The sequence below is a fragment of the Vombatus ursinus genome, unplaced genomic scaffold (assembly GCF_900497805.2).
Source record: "Vombatus ursinus unplaced genomic scaffold, bare-nosed wombat genome assembly UNPS02014813.1, whole genome shotgun sequence".
Taxonomy (NCBI): Eukaryota; Metazoa; Chordata; class Mammalia; order Diprotodontia; family Vombatidae; genus Vombatus; species Vombatus ursinus.
In genome coordinates, this window is record NW_020954591.1 from 20,233,224 (window position 1) to 20,244,924 (window position 11,701).

General features: G+C 39.9%; 1 protein-coding gene across 1 annotated transcript in view; it reads left to right on the forward strand.

Moving 5' to 3' along the window:
- Positions 1–10,918, forward strand: part of LATS2 (large tumor suppressor kinase 2) — a 74,248-nt gene extending 63,330 nt beyond the window's left edge. Inside the window, exons 4-8 of the mRNA XM_027835140.1 lie at positions 731–2,271; positions 3,335–3,917; positions 5,096–5,278; positions 6,863–6,969; positions 9,942–10,918. Of these exons, the coding sequence (XP_027690941.1) occupies positions 731–2,271; positions 3,335–3,917; positions 5,096–5,278; positions 6,863–6,969; positions 9,942–10,436 (2,909 nt within the window). The 3' untranslated portion in view covers positions 10,437–10,918. The remainder of the gene's footprint in view (positions 1–730; positions 2,272–3,334; positions 3,918–5,095; positions 5,279–6,862; positions 6,970–9,941) is intronic.
- Positions 10,919–11,701: the final 783 nt, after the last annotated feature.

Genomic DNA, 11,701 nt, shown 5'->3' on the forward strand with positions numbered 1-11,701 from the left:
AGTACTTTTACTAATCAAGTACCAATTAGCACTTAACTGGTAGTTCTCTATCACCTGGCATTGCATACCAAAAGTATCTACCCATGAGGTCTCTGCCAAGGCAATGGGAGGACCTGGTTTTTCTTTATTTCAAGGCAGGGGCACCAGAAATACCCTCCTTTGGAGAAGAGGTGATGCTTAATTAGTTCTCCCTCATCTGCTTAAGAATGCAATGCTCTTTTAAACTTCTCAAGTGCAGATTTGAGGCAAAAAATGACATTTTTCCAAATATCTTAGTTATCACCATGCATAAAAGAAGGGTAGTTACAGGTAGTGCTACTTCCAGGGCTTCAAACAGAGGCAGGTTGGTGTTAGACATTCCTCCTTTCCTCTCTATGTGCCTTGATGTCTCCTTCACATAGTCTTCAGCCTAGTTCTTCATTGCCATTTCTTGATCTTTTCTCCTCCTGTGCTTTTCTAGGGGAGAAGCAGGAGAAATAAATGCACATTGGCACCTCTCTGGCCTTCCCCTTCTTGATGCAACGTGATGGAAAGTAGTGGGTCTTTTGTCTCTGTTTTCAAGGAAGGTTCATCACTGAAGAACCAGAGGGGTTGTTAGATCTTCTTCTTATGTGGTGGGGGTTGCATCCAAAAGCTAGAGAACCAAAATAAAAATAAAAACCAGAGAAACTTCACCCTTTTGGGTTGAACAGATAGCTCCTAATGCAGTGTCTCTGTTCTTTCTTTTCAGGAAAAGGAAGTGTGCCAAATAATGTAACTCGAAGGCCAAGCTTTGAAGGAACAAGTGAATCTTTTCCATCCTATCACATCAGTAGTGCAGCCTATGAAGGGACAGGCTTTGGAGTAGAAGGGGCAAACATGCTGAGTGATGTGCCCAGGCAGTACATGGATTATCTGCTCTCTGCTCCTCAGCCTTCAGCTCTGACTCCTACAGGACCGAGGCCTCTTGGGGTCAGCCCTCATAACGCCCCTGGTAGCCATCAGCACCAGTCCAAAGCGTATTCTGCAAATTTGGAGGCTCCAGGCATTAATTATCCAGTTGCTAATCACAGCAGCCAGGCCCTGCAGCTCCAGCCCTCTCACGGTTCAAACGGCCCACACTATGGTAGGCCACACATGACAGTACAGGGAGAACCAATGGGGTATGGCATCCAGAGAAGCCCTTCTTTTCAAAACAAGATACAACAAGAGGGAGGGTATGCAAATCTTCCAAGTAAAGGGCAAGTGGTCCAGAATAACTCTGGTCACACATTTCAGCCAGCAGCAACAAGTCTGTACATGACACATTCTCATCATAAGCAGAGCAGCCCCTCCTCTCACCAGATGCACATGATGGCTGCCCGGAATCCAGCATTTGCTAATGACTTTTCAGACAACCCACCGCAGAGTCTCATCACCCCATCTAGAAACAGCCTGAACATGGACTTATATGACATGAACAACCCTGCAGTTCAGGGATGGCAGTCATCTACTCTGTCACGGCGGGATTCTTTACAAAACCCAAGCCTGGAGGCTTCTCCTCGACCTCACGTCTCATTCCGGCCTGACGGCCACGTGCCAAGCAGAACTAATTCATTCAACAACCACCAACAGCCACCAGTAGCTGTGTCCATTAGGACAGGACCTGCCAGCAAAACGGATGCCTCTATCCCTTCCCCCAATACTATCACAGCTGTCACATCTGCCCACATCCTGCATCCGGTGAAGAGTGTAAGAGTCATGAGGCCAGAGCCTCAGACAGCTGTAGGTCCATCTCACCCCGCCTGGCTTCCCCCAAAGACACCAGCTGTGGAAGGTTTAGAAATGATGGAGCAGCATCCTCTCCCAAAAGGAAGTCCAAATGCTTACCCACTGGATGTTGATTATGGCACTCAGGAGCCAAGGTGCCCACCACCTCCATATCCCAAGCATTTGCTCCTTCCAAATAGTTCTGAGCAGTTTGACATAAATAGCCTTTGTGTGGGGGTGGAACAGAGCCTTCGAGGGGTTCCTAACTCAGTAAGCAGTCAGGCTGAGGACAGTGTTGAGAGAAATGACAAAAGCGGCAAGAATTCCAAGGTGGAAAAGCCAGGGAAGGATATAAAGCAAATCCAAACTTCTCCTGTCCCTGTTCGTAAGAACAGCAAAGATGAAGAGAAGAGAGAATCTCGAATTAAGAGTTACTCTCCTTTTGCTTTTAAGTTCTATATGGAGCAGCATGTGGAGAATGTCTTAAAAACCTACCAGCAGAAAATTAACAGACGATTGCAATTGGAGCAAGAAATGGCTAAAGTAATTTCTTTTTATACCTATCTATGTACATACACACACACATATCCTTAATGTCAGCAATAATAGGCCAGGACCATGGAGGTCAAGGAACTGGAAATGTGTCTGACACATGTCATGAAACATGGCCTTAGTGGGGATAAATAGCAGTCTTCAAGTATTTGAAGGGCTGCCATCTGGAAAGAAAATTCAAACTTTTTCTGCCTGGCCCCAGAGAACAGAATTAGGGACCCCAGGTGGAAGCTTCACAGAGCCACATTTAGGTTCGATGTCAAGAAAAGTTTCCTAACAGAGCTATCTAAAAATGGAAAGCACTATCCCAAGAAATAGTGAGTCTTTTAGCAAAGGCCAGATGAAGTGTTGGGAATGTTTTAATATAGAGAGAGTTGCATTGTTTTCTTAAGGTAACAGGATGGATAATACCACTGAAGTATTTTTTTAATGTTTCAAGGGATCAAGAAAGTAAGGTTTGTGGCTGACTTAGAAGTTTAGAAAGTTAGAAAAATGATAATATATATTATATACCCAATATTGGTGTGTGTCATTCACATACGGTCTCAATAAATCATGCTTTTAAGTATAATTTACCAGCTGATGCTAAGAGACTCTGGAAAGTTATCATTCATTAAAAAATTCTGCCCTTTATAATTAGCAAAAACTCTGCTGCGCCAGGAATCTGGCAGCTTCATTGTTCCCTGACCTATTATCACATTAAAGAGAGTTTTCAGGTATTTCATGGCACAATTCCCATAGACTTCTGTTTTAACGCAGTCATTTCAGGAGTTTTCCTTGGTTTTAGAGATTCTCTAAACAAATATGAGAAAGAATTTAATGTTTCTCTTGTCTTTTGAATTCTAAAATCTCTGCAGTGTTAGGCTGGGGCCCAATATATAAAGGAAAAAAATAAGCCAATCATTATCATCTTCCTTAGAGTGAACAGGACTTAATTTTTTGTATCACTAATCAAAGCCTGACTTCTGGTGTATGCTCAGTTTGTCACTATACTTCATGTCCTGTTTCTTAGGTCCTTTAATATGATTCTCTCATTGTTTGTTCCCTGCCAAAGGCTGGTCTCTGTGAAGCTGAACAGGAACAAATGAGGAAGATTCTGTACCAGAAGGAGTCTAACTACAACAGGCTGAAGAGGGCCAAAATGGACAAATCTATGTTTGTGAAAATTAAAACCCTAGGTATTGGTGCTTTTGGAGAAGTTTGCCTTGCTTTCAAAGTAGATACTCATGCCCTGTACGCCATGAAAACCCTGAGGAAGAAGGATGTTCTGAATCGTAACCAGGTGGCTCATGTCAAAGCAGAAAGGGATATCTTGGCAGAGGCAGACAACGAGTGGGTGGTTAAACTCTACTACTCTTTCCAAGACAAAGACAACCTGTATTTTGTGATGGACTACATCCCTGGTGGGGACATGATGAGCCTGCTTATAAGGATGGAAGTCTTTCCTGAGCACCTGGCCAGATTTTACATTGCAGAGTTGACTTTAGCCATAGAGAGTGTCCATAAGATGGGATTTATTCACAGAGACATCAAACCAGATAACATTTTGATAGATCATGATGGTCACATCAAACTGACTGATTTTGGACTCTGCACTGGATTCAGATGGACTCACAATTCCAAATACTACCAGAAAGGTATTGTGTTTACTCATATTGTGGGTTAAGTGTTCTAGGTCAGGGGTTCTTAATCTGGGGTTTGTGAGCTCGTGGGTTTTTTAAAAGTATTTTATAACTGTATTGTGATCTTATGTATTTTATTTTAAAACATTCCAAGGAGTCCATAGGCTTTATCAGACTACCAAGGGTACATGGTGGGGAGGGAAGACTAGGGACAGACAGTCCATGACAAAAAAAAGGTTTAATAACTCCTGATTTAAACCATCATTGTGACTCTTGAATTTTGACTGTTTTGGAATCCCAACACTCTATTTTTGTTTATGTATTTCTGTCCTTCACTCCCTAAAAGTGCTGCCTGCTGTGTAATATTGGTTTGCTATTTTTCAGTTAAAGTGAGTTATTTCTTATTTTTTTGAGAATTTTATAATGCCCACATCCTTATTAAAGATACCTTAACGATATATTGCAGAGGCTAAGCTGGAAACTGCCAATCTAGCTTGTCTTCAAAGAGCTCTAAGAACAAAAGTTCTGCAAGAATCATGAAAATACTTTGAAATCAATTCACTGAAATCTCTTTTTCTGCTTTAATTTTTGTCTCCTCTTTGGCTATTGTACTTTTTTTTTGGTATGTCCCAAGATCATGTTATCATTTAAATAAACAATGAGAAAATCCTACCCTAATATCTTATTATGGCATGGAGGTGATCCTGCACCCTCAAAGGCTGTGTCAGGGCAGTACACGTTCCAGCAGGCCCCAACAAAATTGGTAAGACTCCAGATATAAGCTTGATGATGGATTGTGCATCTGTCATTGAAGAACAAGGCTAGTCGGTGTCACCAGAAAGTATCACTACCTTCTGGTAGGATCACCAGAAGATTGCCTGTAGGTGATAAGGTTTTGGCCATAACAACTCATGATGGCATCTACCAAAGCCCCATCTCTTGAAGTTGAAGCATTGAAGATAATAGGTAGTTAAATCTATGCAACCAGTGGTTTACTATGATTCCTTGTCTTCTTTTCCACTTATAGCTCTGTCTAACTAATCATGTTCTTCTTATATTGATTTAATTTAACTTTAAGCCTTAAGTTTACTACTGCATTTATCAAGGCTGTTTTAAACCCCCTTCTTGTTTTATGCTGTTCATATCAGGTTGATTAAAAAAAATTTTTTCCCCTTGTTTTTCCTGGGCAAAAGGGAGTCACATCAGACAGGACAGCATGGAACCTAGTGACCTCTGGGATGACGTATCAAATTGTCGATGTGGAGACAGGCTAAAGACCCTAGAGCAAAGAGCTAAAAAGCAGCATCAGAGATGTTTGGCGCATTCACTTGTTGGAACTCCAAACTACATTGCCCCTGAAGTTCTCCTTCGTAAAGGTATAAACTTGAGAATTTCCTTTGCCTTGAATGTTCAGAAACTTTACTGGTTGGTGGGTAGGCCTGGCACTTAATGTTGATTGTTCTTCGAAATCCCTTAAATGCTGAATGGTTTTCGTGCCTCCAGTGGAACATTTCCCACAGGAAGGATACCATGCACCAGCATCCTTCTTAGTGAAGCCATGGCCTAATTAATAGGAAAGTATAGTCTTCTTCATAGTTGAGTCTTCTTGGTTGTTGCTTTACAATTTCTGCTTCATAATGAATGAAGCACTGGGTGAGGTAGGTGAGTCAGCCAATAGCACAAAAAGAATAATTCCAAAACTTTTTTTTTTCACTTTGACAACAAAGTCAGAAGACAAATTTGGTGCAGTGACAGACCTTCCCTCCTTTATCTGCATTAATAATAATTTATCTCAGTTGAGGCTGAGAGAGCCTTTTATGATTTGCCAAATCACGAGGCAAAGTGATTTGCCTAGAGTTGATGACATAGCTTAGAAGTTTCTGAAGCAGAATTGAAACTTGGGTCCTTCCCTACTTTGAGTGCAATGCTGTATCCATTATACCAAGCTGCATGTCTGATGTTGCCTGAGTGATAGACCCAAAAATGAACCCATCAGCTTCTAACCACGTTGAATGACTCATGGGCAAGATCAGTGCCATGATCATCACTTGCTATATGCTTTAAGTTGGTAGTGGAAGCGCAAACAAAAATGGGGGCCACTAAGGTTTTTTGTAGGCTGAATATTGACTTTAAAAATCACATATTAACATTATCTATGTTCTGTTGTAATTTTATATATTTTGTTAAATATTTCCCAGTTACATTTTAGTCTGGTTCCAGTACTTGGAGATTGTTGCAGCCTTGTGCTTTAAGCCACACATTCTTAAGTTCTAAGCTTTACTTTGTCCTTTTCTTGCCCAAACTATCAAGCTGAGCCCTACCAGTTTTGTGACTCCAAATAATTTTGCCATCAGTCACTGTTTGTTGTGCCACAGGGCACATAAAGCATTACTCTGGTACTACCCCATGATTCCAAAGATCATTTTAATAACTGCTTTGTCATGAGGTCATATTAATGTCTTAGCACCCTACTCACAGTAATAGTAGTTTGCTGATCTGATTCAATTAAATTTTTAAAAATCAGTATTTATTAAGTGCCCCTCTCTCTTTATTTCTCCCTCCCTGCATGTATTGCTTATTGTCCTGCCCCATAACATTGTAAGTTCCTAGAAAGACTGTTTGTTCCCTCTTTTTCTGTCCCTAGCATACATAGCACAGTACCTGGCACATAGTAAATGTTTATTGACTAATTGACGGGTGTATAATTTCTCTTCAAAAAGATTGTAAGCTTCTTGGAGCCAGGGAGCATATCTTCTATTTTCATATCCCTGTCAAAATTGCTTAGGTCTTTGCATATACTTTGCATTCAGTTAACAGCTTTTTTCAAATCAGGTTGAAAAGACTTGAACCCAGCCCCCTTGGCCCTTAGAGTCTCAGAGAGTGTCACAGAATTTGTGAATGATAAGAACAGCACCTGTGATTGTTAACTGAGAGTGACTTTTATTTATCTCACCTTTTAGGGTATACTCAGCTCTGTGACTGGTGGAGCGTTGGTGTGATCCTCTTTGAAATGCTAGTGGGGCAACCCCCTTTCCTGGCCCCAACTCCCACAGAAACCCAGCTGAAGGTCAGTAAGAAAAGAATGTCATTCTGGTTTATGAGGATATGTAGATCATTTGATCAATTACTTGGTAAACAGGAAAATTTGACCTCTTCTCTCTCCCCTCCGCCCCACATTTCCCGTATGTTTTAGTGGAAGAAATGTGAGTTTTGTAGTATGAAATTATCCCATGCCCCTTGAAAGTAGTAAACGTGGATCAGCAGGAATGGGCCTAAGTTTGGTTTTTTTGTTTTGTTTTTTTTTTTCATGTGATTTATTCTTTCTTAATTTTCATTTTAAACCATCAGTATTCCATCTATCATCTAATTCAAGATGCAGAATGAGACACAATGTTTTGACATGGACACTGTGGGAATTAGATTTATTTAACTGTGCATATTTGTTACAAGGGTTTTTTTGGGGGGGAGGAGTGGAGAGAAAATAATGGTTAATTGGAAAATAAAATGAAAAAAAGAGACTAAAGAGAGAACTAAAAATAAGAAAAGGAACTACTGCCTACAAAGTTACTGTCCTCCAGGAAATGGATTTTTACTGGGAAAAATCATATGCTCAAAGAAAGAAGTTTTTGCATTATTGAATATAGTGGAAGGAACCTCAGAAACCATCTATTCAAGTCTTTTCATCTTACAGAAAGACAACAGGGAGGTTGAAGAGGCTGACCCAGCATCACACAGTGTCAGAGTTCTAAGTTCAAATCTGCAGTCCTGTGACGACAGAGCCAAAGATTAGCACTGACCATGCTACCTTCTTATGGTATTGCCATTTCTAGAGCAGTAGAAGTGCACTCTGTGTTGGTCAGATGAGTTGTCTGTGTTACTTATAATTACTTCAAAAAAAATTTTTAATGTAGCACAAGACATACATTTAGGATGTAGCTAATGTGGGAATTTGTTTTGCTGGACTATATAGATACATATAAATGCGGTATTAGTACATCAAAAGATACATGATTTCATCCATGTGAGTTCCCCTTCCTTTTGTTGAAAGTCTTTCCAAAAACTTCCTATTGCTGTGGCCGAAAAAAAGTGTGCACCTAGTGACCAAATTGTCCAAACTTTTCTGGAATGACTACTCTTTACACAACAAACACAATCTATCACCAGACCTGTATCCAAGACCCTGTCAGCCGGGCCAGCTAGAGCTGTCTGCTTACAGCCCCATTAAGAACCCAGAGTCACCTCAATGCCACTGTGAGGCACTTGGGGACAGATACTCCCAGAGTGGAGGGTGGGGGAATTCAGTGAGTGGTATGATGAACCTGTTTGAGTTCTATTTCTGTCTTTTGGTGTCTAAAATAGTATATATTCCTGTAGAAGGCATTGTGTAGAATTGTTTAAGTCTTTAGCATCAGTCTGTGCCTCTCAGATTGAAGTGATTAGCTGTTTCTTGCTGAGGGCTCTTTCTCACTTGAATTGCTGAACTTGTCAAGAAATGTGCCTGTATATTAATAGGCACCTGAGCATTCTTTGCCATAACACAGAAGACCCATGGCCACTTAACCTTAGCAAATGAAAGGGATTGGTCCCACTCAGAACTTAGCACCAAAATTTTCTTAAAAGGTTTTCTCCCCAATCCTGTGACACTGTGTGACAGCTCTCAGTTCACAAAGAGCCTTCAGTAAAGTTGCATTCATTTCTTAATTTAACAAAAAAGGCAATATAGTGAAAAGAACACCAGACATTAGTGAGAAAGCTTGCGTTTGGGTCCCAGCTCTGACATTATTGGATGTGAGACTGATATTGGGCAAGGCCTTCATTTCCCCATTTGTTAAATGAGGGAGTTGAACTTATTTGGCTATTTAGGTCCCTTCCAGTTTAAAAGTTATGTCTCCCATAAAAATCACCTTTATCCTCATTAAGAAATGAAATGGCTACTCTCTGTTTGCCACCCACAGCTCTCTAAAAGACCCCAGTAAATTATTGTTTTATTAATTGAATACTCCCAGTCCTTAACTGATCTGAGTCTTAGGGACTGGGAATAAAGATTGTATCTGTGATTTCATTGAAATAAGGAACTCCCACTGAGGAATTTCCCTTACTAGTGTGAGTCAGCACCTTCTCTGCAACTGATAATGTAGAGATGCCTTGGACACTGAGGTTAAGTGACTTGCCCAGGGTCACACAGCTGATATGTATTAGAAATGAGATTTGAACTCAAGTTTTCCTGGCTCTTAGACCAGCTCTCTATCCACTACAGTTATGTAAAATAAGCCTACTTTCATTTATTTCATCAAAAGCCAAAGAATTCGTGCTTTTTACCACCTGTTCTACTCCTTCCCCCCAACACACACACACACACACACACACACACACACACGTAGATTTAAGTTTAATAATCCAAAACTCTTCCTATAAAATCACCAGCAACAAAATCCATCACCTGGCAGAACGGTGTTCCTCAGTGTCCTTACTACCCTCTTCCCCCTCTCCCCTATAGCATCTTAGAGAACTTAGTTTCCCATATCTACCTTCTGCCTCTGAGGCAAGAATTTCCATAGTCCCAGTCCTGACCAGCCATTTGACAAATTCTTGCAAGGGAACTGAGAATGTGAATGAAAATCTATCACTTCAATCAATGCAACTGTTGTTTTTTTTTTTTTTTTTAAGGATTGCATGTTTTTGCAAAGTAATTTTTTTTTCCTTTTGAGAAAAATCACATCCCTTAAACACCACCCTTAATTTCCTGCCCATTGGTGGTTCCTCATTATTCGGCATCTGTCTCTTTGGTAGTCTCCTTACAAAATTTCCTTGTGGTTTTGTAGAAAATGAATTCAGCCACCTTGAGAGCAATTCCCGGGGGAGTAAGTACTCTGAAGTCTCCATTAAAGAACCAAGATTTTTGTCTTTGAAAGTTTTGATTATATCAACTCAGTCTTGCTCAAAATAATAATGATAATAATAATAATAATATGAATTGGCTTTGGATCTGATGAGAAATTGAAGGAAAAATTCACATTTTGGTTTTGTCTTCTCTTTCAGGTCATAAACTGGGAAAGTACACTTCACATTCCAACACAAGTCAAGTTGAGCTCTGAGGCCAGTGACCTCATTACCAAGCTTTGCTGTGCTGCTGAGAACCGGCTAGGCAGAAATGGTGCTGATGAGATCAAGGCCCATCCATTCTTCAGCTCCATGGACTTCTCTGGTGACATCCGAAGGCAGCCAGCCCCTTATGTGCCAAAGATCAGTCACCCCATGGACACCTCAAATTTTGATCCTGTAGATGAAGATGGTCCTTGGAATGATGTCAGTGGGGATAGCACTAAGGCCTGGGACACTCTGACTTCTTCCAACAGTAAACACACGGAGCATGCCTTTTATGAGTTTACTTTCAGAAGGTTCTTTGATGACAATGGGTATCCATTTAGATGCCCAAAACCTTCAGGAATTGAAGCCACACAGTTGCAGAACTCAGACATAGAAAACAAAGAGATGGTGGATCAGACTGGAGACTGTCAACCTGTGTATGTGTAAATGATTACATAGCATGCCCCAGACAGTCTGGGTATTTAGATATAAGGAGGGCCTCAAAGCTGATCCTGTAACAGACACGCTTGGAAGTTGAGGTTAATTTTGTTGTAAATAAGTACTTCGATTACTACACTTGAAATTCTGGTCTTCAAAAAAAAAATGCTTTGCAAGTCAAGCAGTTCTTCATTTCTAGACTCTGGTTTGTGTGAGATCAACACCACTCACACAGATAGACATTTAAAGACAATTCACAGCATTAAACAATATTTTTTAAAATTTAGTACAGTTTAGAAAGAGCACTTATATTTTGTTTAAATCAATTTTTTTCCTACTAAATTATAGGGATTAACTTTGACAAATCATGCTGCTGCTGTTATTCCTTTTTCTACATTGGTATTTTAGCCATAGCACTTATTTCACATTTAGGAAAATCATTAAAAACTGAAGAACATGATGGGAAAATCTCTGTGCAATAATGTAAAAAAGGAAAAGAGATAAAGCACTCTGGGCTGATGTTACTATACCTGGTTTTATTCATACCATGGTTTTTTGGTGGGTTTTTTTTTTATCCCTTCCTGTCCTCTCCCCCCCGCCATAGCAGAATTGTGATATCACCTTAAAAAGCGGCTTTTGTTTCCTTTTGCATATTAGTGTGTAATAGAAAGTGTGAGTTGAGTAAGGTGACAAGTTGGGTGTGATTTCAGTGTCTGGTGTGTGAAGAATGTTGCATGAGCAGGGTTTTTTCTGTTCAATAAGTTACCATATCTTGCCATTCACGGGCAGGTCCTGTGAATCTGTTCTTAACAAGTATCTTTAAATGAGGTATTCTAGACAGTGTGTTGATAATGTATTGTGTGGATGATTTCCTTGTTATGATTGTATACATTATTGATTTCTTATTTTTTAAATTTCAAACATCTGAGAATGATTTTGTGTCTGTGATTGGATCATTCTTTGTGGGGGGTAAACTTAAATACCTCCTATCCTTCTAAACTGAGATTGATTAATTAGCAATACCTCTTAAAGGTTAATTATAAAAAAAAATTAATCCTCGTCTGTATCCTGTTCCATTCATGGAATGATTTGTATGTGGTATTCAGTAATTATGACCTTGTTAATTAATATTTTCTGTTAACGTTACACACACTGAAAAGATTTAAAAGTGTGTTCTCCTTTTGTCTCAGACAGTTGAGGTGTTGCCCTGATGGAACACAGTCCTCTCTTTCTAACAGATACTATTGGTCTTCTTTAAAGTGTCAAATCTTAAC